We start from the raw sequence: 25,962 nt of genomic DNA on the forward strand, positions 1-25,962 counted from the left end.
TTATTATAATGAAAACATTGCTAGCTCCAGGGTAACATAAAATATATGATGGGCATGACCGTAGGACAAATTATTTCAAAGATATCCACAGAAGGAAATGTATTACATTCATTAAGTTTCCTTCCACTCGATCCACTCCATTGGCTCTGCCAATTAAAATAACTGCACATGAATTTTTAGAGTGCTATCTATTCTCCTTTGTAGATTTTAGAATATAAATATTTAAAATGGGAATATCAAAAAAATCATTCGTACAGCAATGGTAAAGGAAAAATTGGTCAGGAATGGAAGGCACAATGATGTCTCTCACTCTAATTTTGGTTTCATTTACTAAATACCTGGAAACACGCCAAGCTTTCCAAAACATACAAATACTGTTTTGATCAGATAAGTCAATGGTTTATTCATTGGCATGACGTAACGAAATGAAATAATGGAAAAGTGAAATTTTAAAATGAGTGGACAATATCTTCATTAGTGACATAGTGGGAAATAGATTCAATTGAAAACATTTCTTGGATTTGGGATAATGGATTTTTATGGTTATCAGCCAGAGAACAGAAGATACCATTCTTTTAAGAATTGAATCCATATATTTCTCAATGGTGTAAAGTTTCAATAGAACACACACTAGCAGGAGGAGACATACTTGAAAAAAAAGGCAAACTGAAGAAAGTCACATTTAACATGAAACAGACAAGTTGGTCTCTTTATAGTATCCAAACCCTGTACTGCTGAAAAATTAATACAGACTTGTTTGATTTGAGCTGAGCAGATACAAACTCCAAAGTAAAATGGAAAAATCACAGTAACAAACATGTAATTCTGTCTTTGTGTGGTATCAGCGTAGGCAATTAAGACTTCAGGATAAAAGAGCGCGGGGCCGTTCCCAGGTTTCTGGAATGCTACACAGAGTGGACCTTCGGTCAATGTACGCTGGATTAAATGAAAAGGAAACTGTCGAATCAAACTACTAATGTAAAATTTCATGTCAAACTTAGATGAGCTTAGATTGAATCTCTCAACTGCTAGTTTAGTCTTGAAAGCACAAAGGTGGAGTTAACAGGTGGTCTCAACTGCAAAAATATCATGACATCCGGCACCTGTGTGCCTCTGAAGAGCGGACAGAGAAACCGGTTTGTGTCACTGTTTAGCTCCCCATCTGCAGGCACCAAAGGGTGTGGAGATCTCAGGAGACAAAAAATTGATATGATTCTACAGCCATTTGCTTTCATTTTAAATGTGTACCTTCTTCTAGCTATTGAAGTAAAATTAAGCATATTGGAAAATACAGATACAGGTAGAAAAAGTCTTTCAAAGTCCCCACATTAAAAAAAAAAGAGCGCTATTTGAATGTGGTATCTTTTCTTTCTTTTGCATGTGCATAGATATGTGAATATATTTAATTGAAATCATATTCTATGTATAATTCTACACCTTGAATTCTCACTTCGAGCAATATCATGTCATCAAAAATCAGTCACGAACATGCTTTTCCACGGTGACATACTATGGCATTAATGTAGGTGCACCAGGAGTTATGGAACTATGTCCCTACTCTCAATGGGTTTTATTCCCAATATTTCATTATTAAAAAGAACACCATAGGAGACTTTCATGCCCATAAATCTGTATTTCTGATGACTTCCTAAAGACAGAAATAGAATGGGGTGAAGGGATTTAAGTATGTTAATGAACTTGGGGCACCTTGCTCATGGTCTTTCAGAAAGGCCGGTTGGTGTAACTCATGGTGTAGGAGAATGAGCGTCTCCTCCCACTCTTGTCAATAATCACAACTTGAAAAACCTTTTTTTGTTTGCTTATAAGATAGAAAGAACTTACCCTGTCTCCCCAATTCTAAGATGCATAGTTTTCCTAGTTTAACGTATCTGAACTTAGGGATGGATGTATCTTACAACCAAGGTTGTGTCTTGGCTTGTTTTACAGTATTTTCTTCCTTCATAAGCACGTTAAAATCAATGACATCAGAATTTAAGGAAATGCAGTATCTCATTTAATTTTTAATTTGTATTTTTTGACCACTAGCGAATATTCCTGATTCTTATAGAACCGTTTCAGTATACATTTCAATGTCCTGGTGAATTAAAAAAAATTTTTTTTTAATTGTGGTAAAAAAACCATAACAAAATTTATCACCTTAGCCATTTTTCAAGGGACAGTTGAGTAGTGTTAAGGGTATTCACGTTGTTGTGAACAGATCTATAGAACTTTTTAATTTCGCAAAACCGAAACTCCATGCCCACTGGGCAACATCTGCCCGCTCCCCCTCCCTCGGCCCCTGGCAGCCACTGTTCTATTCTGTTTCTCTGAGTTTGACGACTCTGGGTGCCTCAGATAAGTGCAGTCGCACAGTGTGTCTCTTTTTGTGACTGCTTATTTTACTTAACATAATGTCCTCACAGTTCGCCCATGCATGCGACAGATTTCCTTCTTTTTTTTTTTTTTTAAGATTTTATTTATCTATTTGACAGAGAGAGACAGCCAGTGAGAGAGGGAACACAAGCAGGGGGAGTGGGAGAGGAAGAAGCAGGCTCTCAGTGGAGGAGACTGATGTGGGGCTCGATCCCATAACGCCGGGATCACGCCCTGAGCCGAAGGCAGACGCTTAACGACTGCGCCACCCAGGCGCCCCAGATTTCCTTCTTTTTACGATTTTAGTTATTTGACCCAGAGAGAGAGAGAGCACAAGTAGTGGGAGCTGCAGAGGAGCGGGAGAAGCAGATGCCCCCCTGAGCAGGGAGCCTGATGCAGGGCTCGAACTCAGGACCCTGGGATCATGACCTGAGCCGAGGGCAGACACTCAACTGACTGAACCACCCAGGTGCCCCAGGATTTCCTTTTTTTTTTTTTTATGACTAAATAATATGCCACACGGCGAATGTGTTAAATCATAAAAATCTCCAGGGCACCTGGGTGGCTCAGTCGATTAAGCGTCCGACTTCATTTCAGCTCAGGTCTTGATCTCAGGGTCATGAGTTCAAGCCCCGTGTTGGGCTCCTCGCTGCTGCAAGAGCCTACTTAAAAAAAATATCTGTGACGGCTGGTACGTGGCTCTCGCAGCATGCCCCACACAACAGCACAGTACAGGACGTGCTGCGGCCCCAGGGGTCTCAACTGCAAAAATAAATGTTGACTCATTTTTTAAATTCAAAGATCAAAGGGAAACCAAGAATGTAGGTGATCAAGATCAAGGTGTTTCTTTAAGGTTTTATTTATTTATTTGACAGAGATAGAGACAGCCAGCGAGAGAGGGAACACAAGCAGGGGGAGTGGGAGAGGAAGAAGCAGGCTCCCAGTGGAGGAGCCTGATGTGGGGCTCGATCCCAGAACGCCGGGATCATGCCCTGAGCAGAAGGCAGATGCTTAACTGCTGTGCCACCCAGGTGCCCCTAGATCAAGGTGTTTCTTAAATCATATATGCATAGTCAGGTATGATTTACCATATTCTTTTGGACAATAAAGGCTGAATGTCACAATTGAGACTTTATAAACACATGCAGTGGTCCCACGCCCCTTCACCAGGAGACTATGCTCTTCCAAGTGTCTGGAACATGGAGTCGAATTCCTTCCTGAAGCCAAATAATTCACCTTTTTAATTCTGTGCTGACAACAGAGGTGGTGCACAGAGCCGCAGCTGGAGGCGGTGCGGTCCAGGATGTGGGGCCAAAGGGAGACAGAAGACATCTCAAGACGAATTGTATTCACCAGGCCATTTGTTATTTAGAACGTGCCGTCATAAAAATTGATGAAAGTTACACACAATATCCTGAATGTGGGACTAAAGTATATTTTTTATATATCTAACAATATCACTGAGAAGATCTTTTAGCGTATTTAAATCCCAAAATCTCAGAAAAGAAAATCTAATATTTTTATACAAGAAGACCTGATGGAAACTACAGCTTCAATGGACATGTTTACGGTTGATCACAGAACAACGGAGCCAACTGCCTCCCTGCTCTTGGATAAACCACACACCGGTGACCGCTCGATTTCTCTTCCCTAACAGCGAGAAGGTGGAGTGCAGTATTAGCAAATGTAACTTACACATGGAAAGAAACGAGTAATATAATGAAACCCATATCCCTACACTGGTTAAGAAAGTATAAATTACATTAATTTTTTTCACTTCTTACATTATTCTCTAAGCATATTAACTGTTATAAATAGAAAGAAAGGAAAAATCTTAAATCCTGATTTTTGTCCTATTGAGATATACATTTGATAAGAAGTACACAGAATTGGGGGGCACCTGGGTGGCACAGCGGTTAAGCGTCTGCCTTCGGCTCAGGGCGTGATCCCAGCGTTATGGGATCGAGCCCCACATCAGGCTCCTCCGCTATGAGCCTGCTTCTTCCTCTCCCACTTCCCCTGCTTGTGTTCCCTCTCTCGCTGGCTGTCTCTATCTCTGTCAAATAAATAAATTAAAAAAAAAGTCTTAAAAAAAAAAAAAAAGAAGTACACAGAATTGGGAAAAGGTATTGTGAATTGATATTTTTTAATTTTAAAGTTTCTTCTTCTTCTTCTTCTTCTTCCTTTTTTTTTTAGTAAGTTTCAGTGGGGAGAACTTAGTGATTCGTCAGTGGTGTATAACACCCAGTGCTCATTTCATCACGCGCCCTCCTTAATGCCCATTCCCCAGTCACCCCATCCCTCCACCCGCCTCCCCTCCAGCAGCCCTCAGTTTGTTTCCTAGAGCTCAGTATCTCTTACGTGAAGTTTCAGTTAAAAAAGCTACAAATTGTTTAAACCATGATTCCTATCTTTTTCCCCTCTGATTAAATATTGAACACGTATTTTTTTTTTAAAGATTCCATTCATTTGACAGAGACAGAGACAGCCAACAAGAGAGGGAACACAAACAGAGGGAATGGGAGAGGAAGAAGCAGGCTCATAGCGGAGGAGCCTGATGTGGGGCTCGATCCCAGAACGCCGGGATCACGCCCTGAGCAGAAGGCAGATGCTTAACCGCTATGCCACCCAGGCGCCCCTATCTGTAATTTTTTAGGCATAAAATGTGCGTTTACAGAAAAATGCAAGAATACTTTTACTTAAAAGTATAAAAATAGGATCACATGTTCACACTTTGCACCATACAGAGAAACTCTAAACATCGCTTCTCGAGAGACACAATGGGATGTTTTAACTGTATGAACTGTTTCTGGGCACCAATCTACAATTATAAAACTATCCCGGTATCAATATTTATATATTGTAAACTTTGCTCACTTTCTTCTTTTTTTTTTTTTTTCCAGCAAAGAAGTTGCAAAGGGTCGGGATTTCTGAGCAAACAGGCAAAAGCGTTTTCATGTTTGTGCTGAGACGAGCTGTCCTCAGGCGAGTGGGTGCACACTCGAACCACCGAGAGTGGTCCCCGTGCTACCCTGGTCCCTGGGTCCTTGCCCAGACAGGGCATCCCCATTCCTGGTTCTCTTTTCTTTTATAAACTAGATTTTTAAAGATGTGTTGGAAGTGTGCTCTGTTTTGGAAGCGCGCTGCCTCTTCCTCCCCATCCCTCTTCCTCGCCCCTCCCCTCGCCACCCCTGCCTCCCAACAGAGCTCCCCTGGCCTCTATGCCTCTCCTTCCCTTCCTCCCAGTAACTGTGCTGCGTGTCCAGCTCCACCCTGGCCCCCGCCTCTCACAGGACCCAAAGGAACCCTGGTGCTCCAAAGACCTTTCCGGCATTTGCTGCAGTGATTGGTTTATTGAGGTATTTTACCTCTTTGGTCTGCTTTGATATTTAGATTTCCGTAGATAATCTTCTCCGCTCAGTATTTTCTTATTTATGACCTTAGTCACTCATGATACTAACAGTTTTTTTTTTAAACGTATTGGTATCTGTGGTTATATATAGTATGTTTGTGTTTTCTTTTCTTCTTTTAGCCTCACCAGAGCTTGGTTCCTGGTCAGCATTTTCAAAGACTGGGTCACAGTGTCTATCAACGTTATCGGTGCGATGTTTTTATCCTGGCGTTAAACACAGAGCCCTGAATAATGGAGATCATTCCAGTGCACCAACTCAATGCTGTAACAGGCTTTCTTTTCCTTTAAATTGTAATGTCCTTTTAGGGAAAGTGAGCAGGTCAAGAAACAAGGCTCACCAGAATGGCTGCCATCGGTGGCGGTAATTGGCTCAGAGAAGAGTTGGCATGGAGGGTTCGAGAGCTGCCTTCAAATCCTTGAAGGCTCGTCAGGTGACAGGGGAAGCAGACACGTTCTGAGATGCCACAGGGGACGGGACCACAGCCAGGCTGCGGGACCTGCTGGCGGGCAGGCTTCGGGTGAGTGAAAGGCAGAAGCTTCTAAAGTGGAACAGAATGGGCAGCCCTGGGAAGCAGGGCTCTGCGTTCAGGAGGGGCTCAGGCAGGGGACAAGCAAGGCCTCCTCTGAGGCCCTTGGCTTGATGCTGGAGACGATGCAGGAAACTCCTTTGCATAGACGGACACTCTAAGACGGACCCCAGCGACCCTCACCTCCCGGTGCACACCACGCTTGCTTCTAACCGATCCGAAGGGGGCAAAGGTGATGCGCGTCACTTCCGTGGTCATTTGCATGCGTCTGTAGGTGTCCCCCCCCTTTTCCCTTGCTAGCTCTGATGAAGCAAGTGGCCCCATGGAAAGGCCCACCCAATGCGGAGCTCGGGGCCGCCTCCAGCAAACAACAGGCAAAAAAACAGGCCTTCGGTCTGCAGCCCACGAGGAACTAAGTCCTGCCAACAAGCACACAAGCCTGGAAGTGGATTTTACCCCAGCTGGGCCTCCAATGACACCCGGCCCTCAGCCTGGCAAGACCCTGAGCAGACGACTCAGCTAAGCCCAGACCCTGGACCCACAGAAGCCGAGGAGATGAGTGTTGCTAAATTGTGTGACTACGGTCAACGGCGACGGGTCACTAATATGTACCCTCTCAACTCTGAGTCAGTAATCACCGTGGAGATCACCCGACAACAGCAGCTACCTCAGGAAAAACCCATTCTCTTGACCACAGATGCTACCAGAGGGCAGTGCAGACATCACACAGGAACGGCGTCCTGTGAGCAACTCACAGCTTGTTTCCACGTTTGGCGCGGTCCACGAATTCTAACAGAGATGTGTAAACAGACACACGCCCGCTCTGTCCAGGGGGCCCCCCTCCCTGGACACACTGCCGTGCGGGACAGGCCATTCCATTCTCTTAAGTCACTCATCATTTATTTTTCTTTCCTTGCTTCCCACAGTAACTCTCTAAGGAAGATGCAAGTCTTAAGAAACCCACATACATATCCCGCCTGTACGAGGACTTACCATACCCAGGAATATCATCTCCTCCTCTCTCTGTTTCTCAGTTTTCTTACATTGATGGAAACCTCGCCAAACCTAAAAGCAAAGAAATGGTTACTTGTCTAATACATTAAAAGTATAAAGAAAACACCGTCCTACCCTTTCTCCCATTTCAAATGGCATAATGACCACACAGTCAAGGCCGGGCATGTGTATGTGCGGTGATGGAATATTTTTTCTTCTGTGATCACAGGCAACAATTTTAAGAAAGAACAAATCACAGGAATGGACTTTTCACTGTCTGAGGACCCGACTGTGGAGCCTTGTCCCAGAGCCGCCCTAGTGAACGAGGGGTGCCGGAGGCAGTCCCGTCCACGCACGGACCGGACAGGAGCCACACTCGCCCAAGACCCCAGAAGCAAATCGGCCAACTGCACAGCCCACTGCTGGCCCAGCGACAGCCTCACACCTGTCAGAACAGCTCTCATCCACAAGACAAGAGACAACAGGTGTTGGGAGGGTCCTCAAAAGTTAAAAACAGGACTACCCTAGGACCGAGCTGTCCCACTTCTGGATACATATCGGAAGGAAAGGATACCACTGTCTTGGAGAGATTTGTGCTCATCCCGGCATTACTGACAATAGATATGACATGGGAGCAACCCTTCAGCTGACGATGAATGGATAAAAAAATGTGGTATATATACATAATGGAATATCATTCAGTCAAAAAAAGGAAATCCTGACACTTGTGACAACATGCATGAATGTTGAGGGCAGCGTGCTAAGTGAGAAAAGTCATAGAGAAAGACGACGACTCTATCACCTCACTGAGCCGTGCAATCTAAAATACCAAACCTACAGAAACAGTAGATTCGGGATCACCAGGGGCTGGGGGGGCGGTGAGGAAAATGCGTGAAAGTGGCCAAAAGGTACAAACTTCCAGTTTTCAGATGAATGAGTTCTGGGGGTCTACGTACAGCGTGGTGACTGTAGCCAACGCCATGTTGTGTCCTTGAAAGCTGCTAAGAGAGTGGATCTTAAGTGTTCTCACTATGAAACTGGTAATGATGTAATGTGATGGATGTTTTAATTACGCTTACAGGGATAATTACTTTGTAATATATACGTCTATCAAATCATGACATCATACAGCTCAAATGCGCACAATGTGTTATGTCGATAAAGGGGGGAGAGAAGAAATGGCTTACAATTCTCATTAGCGAGAGTCCCCTACCTGGGTGTCTTCAAGAGAAAACTTCCAGATTTAAGGAGTGTGGGGCTAGATCTAGGGGTGGCACTACATAGTTCGAAAAGAAAAACTGCCACTAAAATGTGGGGAAATAGAACACGATCACGTCCAAGACCGGTACACCTCAGCTCCGAACTCGCATGCTTGTTTAGAACCTCCTATCTCCACAGAAACTTGAAAGGAAGCAGTCTGTTGTGGGTCCCTCCACGCCCCCCACCCCCCCGCCTTCCACCCTCACTCAGATCCCAGCAGGGACGGGGTTCCGACTCTCTGGCTGGGGTCTGTGTCCCGGTGCCTTCCTTCTCTCTTCTCAGTCTCATTTGTCCCACACGCCAGCTTCCGCATTTTCCTGCAAGTGACCTTAGCCTCCACTTGGGAAAAGACGGGGTGCAAACCCACTGTGCTCATCTGGGGAGGAAACCTTGGGCCCGCTTCTAAAGGGAACATCGATGTCGTGGTGCTTAGTGACGGTCACCGGCATTGTCAACAGCTCACACTTGCACAAGCCAGCAGGTCTGGACCTTTGCACCCCTTCTGTGATTACGTCTGTGTGTGAATACACATTGAGGATATAAATCCTCCACGAATTTTGAGCCACGTTCTTTCCAACAATTATCAATGACCTTTAAAAATATTTAAACAAGATGCCCTGCATTTTATACCTATTTATAATAAAATCTAAAAAAAACCCCAAAAAACCATGACCGACCTTAGTTAACAGTTCCCCCAGGGTAAGATAAAAGATCTCTCTAGAATTTAAAACCCAGCTCTATTAAAGGTAGGATTTGGGGATTTGGGGTTTCAGAGCTCACCCCCGACCCTGGGGTGCGGCTCTGGCTGTGTCAAGTCACCTGTCCCCCAGCTCCACGGGCACCACACGCGCACCTTCTGAATCCTCAGCGCGGCGACTCCCACGTCGGCGACTTTCTCGCCGAGGATCTTGGCTTGCTTTGCTCTGTGCTCTTGGAGGAAGATTTGCTTCATGAACATCGCTCTTAGGCGACCTTGCCGTGCTCTCTCAGCGATCTGGATTAGTTTAACAGCCTCTTCCAGGGGGATACCCTTCACGGTGTATTTCTGTAAAAACTTCCAAGTTAAATCAGTGTTTCAACATGTCAACTCCATCACTTGATCCCAGACACATCACATGCTTACATCTGACACCACCCTGCTAAGAGTTCCTGAACTGTTGATGAAGAGTCTGATTGATGCTGGTTTAATACTAACCATCGTACTCATGAGTTATGTGAATTTTGATAACATGCCGCGCTCCTGCTCTGGTCCCCTATTTGAGAAACCCCATAAGCTTTCCTCTACCATTCCGAAAAAAATACCAATTAGTTCCACAATATTTTAAGTTGGCAGCAAATTATACCAGGGATGCCAATAAAATGGATTCAATAAAACTCAAAATTGCTCTTCATGTTTTATTAACTTAGTAGTAGAAACATATAAATTAAAAGCACATCTTTAATACAAGAACTTAAAATGTAAAATACACATGAAGTAAAATGCTGACTTCAAAATCCACTCCAGGATGATCCAGTAAATATGGGTGATGTTAAAATCATTCTAGGAGTATTCAGTTTACATAGGAAATGTGTTCTAGTACTTACAAATTTACATTTCAAAACAGCCAAATAGGATGGGAAGATTACGATTGGAGAAACACGAGGGCTCCTGGGATAAAATGCGGCCTCTGGGGATGTCAGGTGGGCTATCAGGAGGCAAAGCCAGGGGCAGGGCCATGTCCTTTCCCAAGGAAGGTCAAGAGCAAGGCTGCTGGGGCATCCGGAGCCCTGTGAGAGCTCTGAGTGGGCTCAGGGGTGAGGCTCTCTGTGGTCCTTGGGGCGAGGGAGAAGCTGGGGTTGTGGCCTGGCCTGGGTGGAGACTCACGCAGGGACAGAGGCAGAAGGGAGAGACCCTCTGAATCAGAAAACACCCAATCATGGGCTAAATCCTTGCCAAGGTCTTGGAGGGCAGTGTGGCCACCTTACTAGGCCATGGTGCCAGACCCTGAGGTCCCAAGTGTGAGGGGCTCCGGTTCATAACCAGGGCCCCTGTTTCCCACGATGATCTCTTCTCTGTAATGGCCCTGGGGTGGGGGTGGGGGACGGTGCCCAGGAAGAAGCAGGGAGAGAGAAGGGTTATTTACTGAGACCTTACAGAGCCAGATGCTTTTCATAGATAATCTCAGCAAATTCACAAAGCAACCTCCCAGGTGGGTATTCTTGTGACCAGCCAAGAGTTAAGAAGCCTGAGGCTGACAGAAGAAGTAGAATTGACATGAGCTCCCTTGGTTAGTAAGGGCTGGAGCCAATGTGAACCAAGACTGACCCTCTTCCCAATAGAGCATCCCAACAGAGCTCCTCGGGGCGGTGCCCTGGTTCCCTTTGAGGGAGCTCTTTCACGTAGCAGTTCCTCAGAGTTTGGTTTTCAGTGAGATCTTATCACCTCCAATTTGCAGTGAGTGCACAGTTCCAACAATGCACTCAGCAGGTTAGAGTAGAATGACTAGTATGTGGGCGTTGAACCGGACAAGGTATGCACAATCGCTTAAGCAGATAGCAGGTGTCCTGCAAATAATAGTTATTATTGTACTTATTTCCTTTAGATTCCATATTGTCACTCTGAAAGTCATTACAGCCCTTATCAAAGACTCCTGAGGGTTTTGAGTGGTCTACTCGATACAACAAAGATTTTTGAACATTTACATAGAGCCCAAGAGTAAACACTAAGCATTAAAGAGGTAGGACTGGACGATAATATTTCCTTCTCAAAATTCTTTTTGGGATATATATTGCATATATCTTCAAGGAATAAGCAGCTTGAGGTGAAAGTAGGGTCTCGTGAGACACTGACAGTCTGAGAAAGTCACACCGATGTCAAGGGCTGTTGCCCAGAGCCTGGCGTGTTGCTGACGTTGGGCCCATCAGAAGTTGGGGCTGGGATAGAGCTGGACGGTTCTACCTAGTTCAGCCAAGCTGGCTGCTGAGAGAGAAAGGTCCCTGAGGCTGACCCTGCACCAGCCGAGGGGGACAGCAGAAGGGAGAAACAGCAAAGAGGAATTTTTAGGGTTTGACTGTAGGGTGTACAACGTCATCTCCTTCCTCCATTTCCCCTACAAAATCCTCCGTGAATTCTGCCCTGCTTGTCAATGTTTTGTGCCAGGGGATTCCTTGGGGGAGCTGGGTGAGGTGCTGAGTGGTTCCTTCTGAATGATGTGTGGACGGAAGGCATCAACAGGGGCAAAGATGGTGAGAGGACCCCTACTCGAAACAGCCCCAGGACCGACTTCCAGGAATGCAACGCAGAGGGAGGGCCGGTCAGTTAGGGGAGAGGCGGAGGAGGGAGAGACGGTCCTGAGTTAGCTGGGACAGGACAGGTTTCTGGGGGGGGTGGGGGCTGCACCAAGCTGGGTGCTGCTGAATGAGTACCATTCGACAGGCTGGGCTGTAGGGAGAAAAGCAAGCCCTCTGTGCAGCATGAAGCATGCCCGTGGCCGAGAGAGAGCACAGGGCACCCCAAGTGCTTCCTGCAGCAGGCAGATGGGACACGTCCCGCTCCCGCCCCACTGCCGTTCTGATCGTGCTTGGAAACTTCCCTGGCTGACAACAGGCTTCCCTGGCTGACCCAGGCTGACAACACCCAAAGGGGCCTGTCTGGGGGAAGCCCACACATGCTGGTTTCCCCTGGGCACCGAGGCTGCACCTGCAGCCTCAGCATAGTTAGTGACAGTGCCCCCTCCCTCAGAATTGTCCCAGTGTGCGTGGCCAACCGCCACCTCCCTGCGTGGGCCATGGCCAGCCAGGGCTGTGAGGCACTGGCGCGGGAGGCAGTGAGGGCCCGAAATGCACAAGCAGACTTGCCAGAAGGTGGATGTGGCAGGTGCTGTGTGGAAAAGTCTGGAAGGAAAAGACTGACCAGTAGGTTATCTTAACACTTAATTATATCATATGAAAACATGCCGCTTCTGACTTTAGGTTAGGGCTCTGAGATGAAAAATCAAACCGAGCTGATAAATCTGATAAGTCTCAGAGATATTGACATAACCAACGAGGCATTATGTTTTGATCTCTATCCCTAAGTTCTTGAAAAACAATGGTCTTGAATCATCAGAAATACCTCCCTAAGGTAAGCAACTTCTTACACATGCCGAATAGCATGAGGGGCGGGTACTGCTTTCCTCCCACTGGACATAATCTGTCTCACAGTCAGGAGCCACAGAAAAAGGTTTTATAGATTATGGAATGACGTTTATTAAAATGATATACAAACCTTATCAGGTATTTTTAGTCCAGTGTCGGCTAATATCTGAGCAAGGATTTTCTCTCTTCCTTTGATGACTTCCAGCTTCTCCTTCAAAAAATACTTGGGAATGGGAATGTCTAGTTGTTGCTACAGAACAGAAAGAATACTGTTGTCACAATTCCAGGACTCAAATCCGTCTACACTATACAGTGAGGACTGCACATCAAAGAGACGCACTTTACCTTCCATCCTGATTGAAGAGGTGATGAGGCTGGGGGCGTGAAGAGAATTCATTACCGCTAAGGAGACGCAAAGTCACAAGGAAAAACCATCACCACGGCCCTTGTTTTCATCGTTACAGTAAAACTTGAGAACTCACATCAGTTAATCCTCAATTAACTAATGATAACTTAATGAAGGTCTTTAAAGAAATATCATCTCAGCCTACCTAAAATAATAATGCAAATTAAGGGGCGCCTGGGTGGCGCAGTCGTTAAGTGTCTGCCTTCGGCTCAGGGCGTGATCCCAGCCTTCTGGGATCGAGCCCCACATCAGGCTTCTCCGCTAGGAGCCTGCTTCTTCCTCTCCCACTCCCCCTGCTTGTGTTCCCTCTCTCGCTGACGTAGAGATATTTGAATTCAACCTCATAATTTATCATCAGCATCATTATTTGCATGTAAGTGATCACAGTTTTTTTCCTAATAATTTTTTATTTTAACCTAAATAACCCGAAATTACAAAAATTATTGGTAAAGTTCATTTGCTTTATTAGGAAACTTGTTTTTTTATGCAATAAATATAAAGTTCTGTTTTTCATTTATGCATATCACCAAATATTTCAGTTAGTGGAGGTCACACGAATGTTTACCAGCCCAAGTTCAACAATGAGGAGTGTAGAAGTGTTATTCGGGGGTATGGGATGGGCCCATGGCCACTCCCATTGAGAAACACTGTCCTAGACTCTCAGGCATGCCTGGCTGCCTCTGGTAGACCAGTTGGCCTGGCAATGCTAAGCTTCTGGTTCTCAGGGTCAGCTCCCCTTCTTCCCATTCTGCCATGACTCTCCACACTCTCTCCCCCATCCAGGGGATTTTGAACAGGCCTTCCCTTAAAGAAGCATTGTAACGTAAAGGGGTGTCTTTTTTAAGACTTGGTGAGAGGATATCAGTACCAGGTGGCAACTATTTTTGAAAACCAAACTTTATCTTAGACTAACAGAGTTTTGGAGTGACTTTCCAGGGTTCCCTGAGTGAGTGTGGCCTGGATGGAGGACAGTCAGAGGAGAATGATTCCACTTCTATTTAATGTTGGGATTTCATTTATTAATAAATGTGTTAAAGTGCTGTACTTTTCCAACTTTTAAGATAACATTTTGTTGCCATGGCTCCACCTGGCCCATTAGTTAAGATTTTGAGGGGGAGGAAATAGAGCGGTTGAGAATGGAAGAGACAGGGAGACAGACATCAGCTGCTCGGGCTTGTGCTGGGCCTCCGCCCACGATACCCTTTACGTCCACCTCAGATACCTTGGGGTTTCCCATCCTCTGCAGGGTGGAATGTGGGACACTTGTTGTGGCAGAGAAACTCCCTCTGTCTCCCTGACACATTTCTCTACATCAGGGACCTATTAGGAAGGCTTCTAACACGGCAGGCTGCAGAAACACTCTTCCGGTGAGTTTAGTGGGAGGGGACACTGATGGACGGACTCAGGACTTTGTGGACCCAGGGCAGGTCATCAGGAGGGATGTGTCCAGGGATGAAGATGGCTTCAGGACTCTGCCATTTACTTCTGCTCCTCTTGGTGAGTCTGTTTTGTTCTCTCTCTCTCGTTCTCTCCCTCTTTCACTCCCAAGAGCAGCTTTCTTCATTCTTCCAAGCATCTGAGAATGAAGGCTCCAACTACTCACAAATTTGGGAGCCCACAGTTCAGACTCCAAGACAGAAATGGGTCTCTCTGTCTGGGTTTCAGAATCTCTGAGGGAAGGGTTGCCTGGCGCAGACACCAGTACCCATCCCTGAACTGACCAGCTGTGGTCGGACTGCGGGTCATATTGTGCGGAGAGCTGTGTGCTGTGCGGGTGGCAGCCACGGAGGCCCAGACCTAGGGATGCAGAACTGAGCCACGTAGGAGCTCCCAGACCTGGCACACATGTGTCTCCCTGGCCCAGCACTGCTCCCAGAGTCCATGCTTCTGTTGTTGGACGTAACCACTAACCACCTGAACCCCAGTGTCATCACGTGGCTCATCATGCACCCTCCAGAAATGGTGGAAAACACAGTTGAGAGTATCCCACCAGGAAGGCTTCCTGGACAATGTCCCTCATTTGTCACCCCTTTCAGGGCTCGTGGCCTTTAAAAAGACGAACCAGGTGAACCAGAAAATCTGGAGGAGCCCACCACATAAATTTCATAAATTTCTCACTCTTGAGTTTCGAGAATATTATTTAATATTCTTGGCGTTAAATTAACACATTTAATATTGCTTTATTAATTCAATTTAGGGATATGATTTAATGACTCGATCTCATGTTTATCCTCAGGTGTTCTTGATAGACTCACATGGGTGAGTAAAGTAGACCTGACTGAAAAAATCTGGTGCTTTAATCTGCTCTTTTATAAATGAACGCAATAAACATAGAAGTTTTGGGGTGATGTTCAACATTTTCAATCATTTTAGATATTCTTGAGAGTCCATTCCAACGAAGTGCAGTAATAATGCTAGAAAACTCTAGTCCAGACAGAAACGTAACCTTTATAGAATCTCGAATATTTTCAAAAGGAAGAGGCGTTAAATACCAGGTAGAAAATTGAACACTGTCTCCTTTTAATTTTATTTTAGGGAAATGTCCCTTTCAAAATGAAGACCGAGTTTACAGGACCTTGACACTGAAGTGAAGGTCGGGAGGGCAACAGCGGACAGAGTGTTCACAGCTCCAGGGCATCAGAGAGAGGGAGGCTGCCCTTCCTTCTTGTCTGAGGCTCAAAGGCCTATTGCCAAAAATCCCCGAGTCACCAAAGACCGGAAGCGGAGGAGGGGACGCACCCCCCTGGGAAGAAGGAACCAGCAACCTAGAGGCTGCTCATTGTGAAGAAGATGGGAAAGAGAGGCCAGAGGGAGATCTCCTCTGGAGACAGAAGTAGGGGCCCTGGGGCTGGAAATCGCGAGGGTCTGTGTCCGAGGACAGTTATCGAAGAGTTGGCCTACTCCAGCCAACACATCTGGGCAGACACCATGGTGACAAGGAAGACGACAACTTCAGTGTCCAATGGACCCAAGGACTGTGGGAAGATTTGTCTGTGCCCAAAACTACAGGAACCCAGTCCTTGTCCAGGGCGGGACGGCCCAGCTGAAGGGCAACGCTTCGACTTTCCTTACAACAACCAGCAAAGATGTCTAGAAAGCCTGTGGAAAATTGGTTACAGGCCTACATAGCTTATTTAAAGCAATAAGAAATGGGTAAGAGAAGCTGAGTACTTACAGGAGCCAACTTTAGATCCTGCAGGATGTCATCAAAATAATGAAACTCCGTTAATTCCAATTCAACCATTTCATTCTTCAGTTCCAGGACGCGACCCATCACTCCGTCCAGTATTTTCCGGATCAGTATTCGCTTCTGCGGGTGGACGATCTGGTCATAGACGTCCTCCAGGTTTCTGAAGATCTGCACGTATTTTATGTAGAAGGTGGCTAACATTTGGAAGATGAAGACTTGATTGCTTTGTGATTCCATCATGTTCCGAGACTCTTTGTCAAGCAAAGAATTGAGGGCTTCTTGGGTCTGATGCCACATCTTATTATACATTCTGGGGGAAGACAGAGAATAAGTGAAAATTCCTTTGTGAGCCACACAAAATGGGATTCGGGAGTAACAAGCATCAAAGGTGAACCAGGAACACCGCGTGTAGCTCCCTTCAGACCATTTATGTCTTGTGTTGAGGTGCATGTGATTTTCGGACATGACCGCTGCTATCACTGCCAAATACTTAAGCTTAAGAAGCCTTTCACCTCAATGATAAGAGTGGTTCCTCACTGTACCTGTAAAACCCGCAGGATTACACCCATTTCAGAGGTGAAGAAGCTGTCAGCCAGAATATTCCACTGACCTGTCCACACACACAGCTGGTGGCTGAGTTGGAACAACCACATTGGAAAGTAATTCTGCACCACTGTGTAAAGTCAAATAGGGGCAGACCCTATGAATGAACAATCGTTCCCCAGAGAAACTCCTGTAAATCTGTATCGAGAATGAACATAATAGTGTTTCTTCATAACAGCCCAACAAGGCGCTAACCCAATTGTTTATGAATAAAAGAACGAATAAATAAACTGCAGGGTCTTCACAGTGGACGAGTCCCCGCAGTGGAGAGCGAATGCTTTACAGCGCTAAGCAACAACCATGAACTTGAGAACCATAATGCGGGGCATAAGCAGCGAGGTGCGGCTCGTGTGGGAGGCCGGCCCCCAGGAAGGCATGAGCGGGCTCCTTGCCCTCGTTTGAGTCGGTGGAAGCGGCAGACAGGGAGCCGGAGGGTGGGAGGAGAGTAAGACGCGGGTCCGCCCTCTCCCACTGCCTCCCTGGCTGGTCAGCACAGGGTTGGGAGCCTCCTTCTACCAAAGGCTCAGGGTGGGGGCCGCCCTGCGTTGCTTGCTCCAGGATGCCAAGCTGTCCCTTGTTGGTTCCTTGAGACTCTGTCCCCATCTCTTCCGCCAGTCCCTTTATTAACCGTCCTGCTGAGAGTGCCATCCTTTTCCTGCCTGGATCCCTACCAATACACCCAAAGCAGACTTTTTTTTTTGGTTGAAATTTTGGGTGATTTTTGACTCTCTTTAGATCCCAGAATCAGACGAAAGGCTAATGGAAAATTCAGTGTGTCTGGGAAGAGACTTATTAACTCTCCCAGGGGTGAGAGAGTGGGCAGGATCCTGATCCTTTCCCTGGGGTGAGGGGGAAACCCCCAACCCATTAAGTCTTTCCCGTGCTGGCCAGGGGGGCACAATCTGCTTGAATGGAGCCAGTGGGTCAAAGGAGTGAGGGCTCTCCCTTCCTCTCCGCTGTCAGCCTGGCTCCCAACCCCACGCTCAGCTGGCTGTGGCACCCCAGGTCCAGGCTGCCCGCAGGAGCCTCTTCCACCAGCATGGGGGCAGCTGGGCACCTGCTCTCTGGGGGCGAAATGCCCCTCAGGCAGACCTACCACCTTTCACCCCATCTCAGAAGGACCAGACCCTGCCCCCTCTCTTCCCAGGGTTCTGCTGGAAGGTGGGCTTTTCCTTGCTCCCTGCTGGCCCTCGGGCCCCACGTTCTCTGGCCTGCCTCTTCCCCCTCATCTCATCTGCATTTCCTCCTTCTGTGTTTTCGCAGTATCTCCTGTCAAATGCTCTAAAGTTCCCTTGGCCCTCATGTGTTTATAGCCTTTGACATCCTCTATTGCTATTTTGAGGTGGTTCAGGAAGAGTGGGAGATAAAATTGCTCATTAAATCCACCTTGTTTTACTGGGAGCCCCTCATCGACCTTCCCAAGGTCATTAGCAGGCATCCCTTCTAGGCGCTCTGCCCTGGCCCCCCACCTGCCCTTCCTCACTCATGCTCCGCACCTCCCTCTGAGAAATTGTCAACATCGCTTCCTGGAATTGACCTGGAATTGGTGTGGAATTGACCTGTGCTTGGTGTGACCCTGGCCACGTTCCATGAGCGGGCTCCTGTTACTCTCGCTGAGGTGGGAGGGGGTGGGCTGCTCCTCAGGGGTGAGGTCGGTGTCTGAACCCAGTCTGTGGGACTCTAAGCTCGGAACCATTATTCAACACTGTACCGCCACCTCTACCTTGACCAAAAATAAGAGAACCACCACTACCACCAGAAAAGGCATAATCATAACTCTTGCCAAGATGATGCGTGAGAAATTTTATCTCAGCATTTTAGTGTCCGTTCACCTGGTTGCAAATGAGATTGAATATCCACCTGCGTGTTCGTTGTTGGTAAGTTCTCTTCCCCCATTGTTTATCCATTTGCTTTGCTTGTTTCTACTTCGGATTGTTTTTCTGTTAATTTTGGGGGTTCTTTATATATGCTGAGTGCCTATGAATTTCTTAGCTTGGCTTCCAGCTGAGAGGCTGGTGTCTTACCACAGCCCTGCAGGCAGATGCCCTCCACCTCTGTCCTGCTGGGAGGGGTGATCCTGCCAGGATTCATCGGAGTCCGGCTGCAGTCCTCCCGGCTGGTGTGGAGCCAGGCCCCGTAGGAGCAGCAACCCCAGGGCACGGTGCCCGTTCCTGTGCCAGAGCCTGAGTGGGCCTCCTGCTTGCACCTGCTCACTGCTGTGCGCTCCCACGTGGCTTCTGGCACACAGAGTTTCAATTTACATTAAAAAATTCCCAATTCTTTAGTTTTTCAATTTAAAATATTTTCAACTTATTTTAAAATGTACTAGTCCACTATCAAGTATAATAAATACATATTAGTATGTTACTAACTAATATAAACTTAAAAGAACAATTAAAACTCTAAAAAGATTGATTTCGAAACAGAAAGTGCGTAAGCGTGCAAGAGGGGGGAGGGGCAGCGTGAGAGGGAGACAAGCAGACTCCCCCACTGACCTCAGAACCCTAAGCGGGGCTTGATCCCAGGACCCTGAGATGATGACCTGAGCCAAAATCCAGAGTCTGATGCTTAACTGATTGAGCCACCCAGGTGGCCCTAAAAATAACATTTTTGATAAAACATTAAGCAAAGAACTTTTAAAAAATCTCTTATTTTTATATTCCTGGAACAGAGAGGAGAGACTTTCATCTTCTTGGCCAAAAGTTAGAAGCTTCTCTTGTGTGTGAAGATGCTTTCCGGTTCAGATGATGAGGGGGAGGAGGAGGGGGATGGAAGCAGCTCACAAGTGCATACTGCTGGTCACCGTCCGAAGTGCGTCACAGGGAGCAGCTCACGTAACCCTAACAGCCTCTCGAGCAGGTGTTACCATCACTGCAGTTTATAGACGAGCAAACCGAGGCACAGCAGAGCTGACCTCCGTCCAGGCAGTCTGGCTCCAGAGCTCATAGTCTGAGCTCCTTTGTGGCCCCCATTCTTCAGGGTGAAAGCAAATGAGGGTGACGAATCAGGTGACCTAGCTGAGATGCGCCAAGATTTATGGTAGAAAAGACATGTCTCTCTGCAGCCTGCCACTGAATTTGGGTACTGGGTACTGAATACTGCCTCGGGCGCACCCCGGGGGGTGCGAGTGTCACATGTCTCCAAACTGGGACATATTTCAAAAAGACTGCTAATGAAAGAACATTCCGCTAGATGACTTTATGAAAAAAGAACGTTTTGAGGGGGCGGTTAGATTCCATTGAGCACAGGACTTGCCATTCCTTGCAGAAGAAATGACCATGCGAAAGGACCCCATCCTGGAACAGTAAAAGCAGCACCTTCCGCCTGCGCACGGGGGCGATTCTGCCTGCCGCGCCTTAAAACACCAGGCAAACAGGACAGGGGAGGTAAAGGCAGAAACCAAGGGGACAATGAACACCTTGATCAGGCCTGATGGAGAAAAGAAGGCATATGTTCGACTGGCTCCTGACTATGCTTTGGGTGTTGCCAACAAAATTGGGATCATCTAAACTGAGTCCAGCTGGCTAAATCTAAATCTAAATTTTATCACCAAAAAAAAAAAAGAAGAAGAAGAAGAAACCAAGGGGACAATGAACGCTGCCTTATCAAGCATCTGCCCCGGGGGGAGGGGGAGGTAAAGCTGGGAAGGGTGCCAAGAAGCTGAGAATGTTTCTAGTTCATCAAAGCCCAGACTTCCAGCATCTGAAGGGGGCAGCACCCCCAGGCGTCCCCTGACCTGACGGGTGACACCGGCTGCCCAACCAATGTTCACATAAAACAGAAAACCATGTGGTTTGTTTTGTGGCCTAAACCTGTCAGGACAGCATTACGGAAGAAAATTACAGGCTAATTTTGTTTAGAACTCGGATCTGAAATTCCACTTTGCAAACAGGACTCAGCGCCAGATGAAAAGAGTGGTTCCCTCTGACCAGGGAGGGGTCATCCCAGGAATCTTCGAGAGTTCAGCATGAAGACAAGCTGAGCTAAATACGGCAACAGAACAGCACAAACTGAAGATTATTTCCACAGAGGCCAAGAAAATGCTCGATAAATTTAATTTATGGCATCTGCCTGATTAAGAATACTGTCCGCATACCCCAAAGAACAGATGCTGTCAGCCCTTCAAAACGCTGAACACCAGAGACCAAAAACATTTTCAGGAGATACACTAGAAATCTAAAAGACAGGAATGGAAAAGGATGAAGCAGACAGAGAAGGGATTCATACAGAAGATTTAAGAAACTGCTTGTAAATGACACCGTTGCAAAATCCAAGGAAATCGTCAAAATATAAAAGGTCAACTGTGCAACAAAGTTGCAAGACATGGATAAAAGCTGCAGAGAAAAATACAAAAAATGAAACCCCTTTCCCAGGACTGATTAAACATCTAAGCCACACAAGATGTTAACTGAAGAAAATTCTAGGACGCTAGCTGCAGAGGATCCAAACAGGCAGAAGGCTGGAGACACAAGATAAAAAGAAAGCAGACTCTTGAGACTGACATGCAAATTTAACATTAACGAGAATTTGGTAATAATATACTGGAGTCTGCATAAATAAATAAATTTAGTCATAATTTCTAAATGTGGGGGTGGGATCGGTAATGAAAAATGAGGGCATTTATCAGACTTCAAAGCATTGCACAAGCCAGTAAGCACTAAAGTTGTGAAAGACCCCAGGGAGGCTGCCTTGTGGGGTACAGGTATTCCACAAAGACTCAAACCCATCGTGAGCAAGGGATGCTGGGTAGAGGATGCTTCCACCAGGGGCAACCACACCCACATTGATGGATGGAACACACCCAGAATTTAGGAATGCCCGGACTCCACTCCGGGACTGCACTCTGCCCTAGTTCAGTGCACTCACTGGCTTCCACCCAGGGTCAAAGAAGCAGAAACTCCTCCAGGGCCGTGGCTGAGCTGAAAACCTCATTGGAACTCTGGGCTGAGGATTTTCCTGGTGGCTTGAGCCTTTCAAGTCCTGCTTTTGGGCAGCAGCCTTTTCCTTCCTCACCTGCTGCTTTTCTGGAGAGCCTTGCTGGAGAGGCCAGGCACGGGTTGTTGGGTGGTGGGAAATATTAGGCAGCCACGTGAGCCAGCCCACCCCGCATCATCACCCTTTCCTCTGAACACTGACCTCGGCGTCCTTGCCTTCCAGGTTCCCTGCTGTCCTGATGCTCCTCCCTGGGCACCCGACGGCCACAACCCCAGCACTCTGCACCGCCAGCAGCCTGGTCACTGTGCCTCGGCCAGGCCCGCCTGGGGAGCCCCCACTGCCCCTGCATGCAATCCCAGCCCCGCTTTAGCCCCACCCCGCCTCACTGCCCCATGGTCCCTGCAACCTCCTGCTGAGCCAGTGCCCGGGAACGTTACATGAGACCTGGGATGCCAGAGGATGATTTTTTTAAAAAAAATAAGAACATCATTGAGATATAATTCACATGCCATAAATTTATCCTTTAAAAGTGCACAAATCAGTGGGTTTTAGTATATTCACAACCACCACTCTCTCTAACTTGAGAACATTTTCATCTCCCCGAGAGAAACCCCATAGCCACTAGCAGTCACCTCTGTTCCCCCTCCTCCCAGCCCCTGGGCACCATTCATCTAATTTCTGTCTCCGTCTGCCTGCCGCGGGCATTTCACAGAAATGGACCCACATAGAAGGTGGCCCTTGCGCTCGGGCTCCTTTCACTCAGCACAATGTTTCCCAAGTGCGCGCGTGTGCAGGCACATGCGTCAGGACCTCGCTTCTCCTTGCTGCCAGGTATGGTCCAGGCACGTGCACCCCACGGTCTCCGGCCCACGCTGCAGCTGATGGACGGGGGACTGCTTCTGCCTCCTGGCCGTTGTGATGAGGCCGCTGTGAGCATTCCTGCACGCATGTCTGTGTGGACATGTGTTTTTATTTTTCTTGGGTACAGCCAGGAGGGTTTTAAAGGCAAAAGTGCCGTAAGTTTAGAATCAGAAGCTGTCCCCTGCGGTAGGGGTTTCAGGCTGGCCACAACCTCCTTGTGCCTTCACTTCCTCAAGTGGCAGATCTGGATAATGACCTCTCTGGACACCCCACGGGATTACTGTGGAATGGGGTAACGGATGTGAAAGTGTTCTTGAGATTTTAAATGCACTCTGTAATGAGAAGGTGGTATGTTATCCATGAGACTACTTAGAATTTTTTTTAACTACTTGATTGGTTTCAGACTTGAGCATATGACCAAGAAATGTTGCAGATTTTGAAGTCAGGAGGATTGGGGGTGGAGAAGACGGAATATGACAGTTGAAAATGGCCAGACTGTTATTTCTATAGCTTGGCAGATTTTCTGTAACTGGGTGGCTGGGGGAGGGGAAGACTGGAATATTCAGACGTACCATGTGCTTCAACGAAAAATCTAAATCTTGCAAAATGGGAATTCTCCCCAAGATATTTTATATAGGATAAATCTTCAAATTCTTCCAATACTATGTGGCTGCTTGTCCTCTTTCCAGAGTATTCCCTTGGCCTTCTTGCTTAAGGGAGGCCCAGTTGTCCTTCCCTGCGGCCCTCATGGGAGAGGCTCCCTTTCCTCTGACCATTATGGGGGTTTGGGGTCAAGGTCCTTGCTCCTCACTGCCACTTCCAGATCATTCTCCCTGCCCCACCCCCTAACTTTGCACCTCATTTCATCAGGAGGCATCACCACTGCTCCATACTGTCCCCATCATCTACCCCCTACACCATCTTTCTAGAACGCCACAAGATGTCTATCCCATAAATAGCATTTACTGACAGACTACCCTTCTCAATTCCCTGTGATAAACAACGCAGCTCCCCCCTCAAAGCCAAGATCTCGAGCTACCCACTGGGGCTCATGCCCCCACTGGCAACATCACCCTTCTACTCCCTCCTCCTCACCATCCCCTTTCCTTTAGCAAAGAAACATGCCACGGCTTCCTATATTAAAAACAACAACAACAACAACAAACCTGTCTCCTGGCCCCACTTCCCTGCACCAGCTATAGCAAAACTCCTTTAAAAAGTTGGCTATGCTCACTGTCTCTCCTCCTGTTCCCTCCCACTCTCAGCAATCTTCCTACTGCATCCCCCACGAGGGCTGAGGGCACCACCGGACCCCACGTTGCTAAATGGATGACCCCCTTCGGTTCTCTTCTGACTTGTCTCAGCAGTGTTTGAGTCTGTCACGCCCTCCCTCCAGAAGCATTACTTCCTGTTCACCTGGCTTCCAGAACACCAAAATTCTGCTTCCTCCTCACAGATCACACCTTCCATCCCTTTGCTGGTGTCTGCTCCCCAGTCTCTTACCACGGGATGACCCCTTCTCTCTCTGCCTGCACTCATTCCGTGTTAATAAAGTCCATCTACATAGCAACACCTGCCGCGTTTATATTTCATACACAGACCTCTCTCCAGAACTCAAGGCTCAAATAGTCAACTGCCTACTTGATCTCCAATAGGCACTTCCAACTCAACATGCCCAAAACTGAGCTCCCCATCTTCCCCTCCCTCAACATCTCAGTAAGCCCTTGATCTCTTTGCTCTCGTTTCCTCACCTACAAATAGGGTGAGCAAGAGCGTGCCTGCAGGCTGGAGCTCCAGTGCCAGGAGGGCACCGTCTGCTTGCTTGGTATGAACCACTTAGCCCCTCTCTGCCTGATTCCTCAGCTGTAAGATGGGAATAACAGTATTAGCAGGTGCTGCGTCGTTGGGTGTTGTGAATCTCATGCGCGCGGCCATCTTTCGCACACTCAGCACAGCGCCCGCAGAATCAGCACCATCCCACGTCCGAAATGGTCCTGATGAAGACCAAACGAAACACGCCACCCAACGAGTGCCGGGCGAACAGCAGGGCGCTAGGCGAATGCTCTTTCCAGTACCCCTACCACCCGACTGCGGTCCCTTGTGAAAAGCAGAGTGGTACCATAAAGCTTCCTCAGGCTCCTTCTTGACTTAATACGGGACGTGGGCGTTTGCACAAAGCAACCCACGTATAACTGAGAAAGACGCACAAAAAAGCAGGCAATGTACTGAATGTCCTGAAGGGGCTGCTGTTTCAAATAGCAGCAAGGGCCTAAGCCACGGGCTTACGGGAGCTCATCTCCATGGCGGGAGAAGGCAGCGCGACGGGGAGGAGGGAGACCTCGGCGTAGGCCATTCCTTGTGCACAAGCAGCTGATACTCTATCCTGGGCCTATCTTCATTTGCTAACACGTAAAAAAAAGGAGGGGAGAGGAGAGAAGAAAAGAAAAAGGAAAAGAAGCAGAGCAAGCCATCTTTCCGTCTGAAGACGCCCACCCCAGGTTTATAAGCCGGCCGCCCATCACTTACGCGTTCGACATGGCTGACTACTTTCCCTCTTTCCTCGCCCGCCTGGAAGCTCTTCCGTCTCTCTCCGAAGGGCGGCCGGCTGCAGGCGTCGGGACACCACCAGGGGCGTCCACGGAGAGGTCCTTCTGGAGGAGGGGGACGGGGATAGGGGCTATCCTCTCACTTAGAGCAGGAAAAGGCGATAGCGCGCAGGCACAGATAGGTGAACTCGAACGTACCCGTAGCCACCCAAGGTTCTGGAACTTTACTGTAGCCACTCAGCGGGACGCGAGGCGGAACCTAGCAACCGAGACGCTACGCCTGCGCAGTGCCGGCGCAGTGCCGGCCGGGCGCGTCCCCGCCCCCTGAGCTCCACGCGCCTGCGCTGCTGCCTGGTTTCCGTGGCAACCGCGCCCGGCCGCGGCGGAATGCTGGTCCCACGGAAAGGAGCTACCGCCTGCTTGGGACCAGGGTGAGGGGCTGACCTCCCGGCGGACCCACCCGGGACAGGTCCCCGGGGTCCAGTCCAGGTCCCTTCCGCCGGCCTGTGGTCCTCCACGCGGTCTTCCCGCTTCCCTATTTGCCCCGCTTTCATCCGCTTTCAGATATGTGGCCTTGGACAAGGGCTTTGATTGTAGCCTCGGTCTTCCCATTCTGTGAGATGGGGTAACAGACATTCATTTGTTCAGAACCTGACTGGGCTTCTCCTCCGGGCCAAGCGCAGACTTAGGTTCTGGGGATACCGGGGAGAAGCAGTCCTGCCCTTTTGGGGCGGAATGAA

At 47.8% G+C, this 25,962-nt stretch overlaps 1 protein-coding gene across 1 annotated transcript in view; it reads right to left on the reverse strand.

Annotated features, from left to right (window-relative positions):
- IQCA1 (IQ motif containing with AAA domain 1) overlaps positions 1-25,449 on the reverse strand; it is a 146,454-nt gene extending 121,005 nt beyond the window's left edge. Inside the window, exons 1-5 of the mRNA XM_026491627.4 lie at positions 25,203-25,449; positions 16,263-16,587; positions 12,812-12,931; positions 9,419-9,610; positions 7,306-7,377 (exon numbers count right to left, since the gene is read on the reverse strand). Of these exons, the coding sequence (XP_026347412.2) occupies positions 7,306-7,377; positions 9,419-9,610; positions 12,812-12,931; positions 16,263-16,587; positions 25,203-25,213 (720 nt within the window). The 5' untranslated portion in view covers positions 25,214-25,449. The remainder of the gene's footprint in view (positions 1-7,305; positions 7,378-9,418; positions 9,611-12,811; positions 12,932-16,262; positions 16,588-25,202) is intronic.
- Positions 25,450-25,962: the final 513 nt, after the last annotated feature.

Source organism: Ursus arctos, unplaced genomic scaffold, assembly GCF_023065955.2.
Source record: "Ursus arctos isolate Adak ecotype North America unplaced genomic scaffold, UrsArc2.0 scaffold_1, whole genome shotgun sequence".
Taxonomy (NCBI): Eukaryota; Metazoa; Chordata; class Mammalia; order Carnivora; family Ursidae; genus Ursus; species Ursus arctos.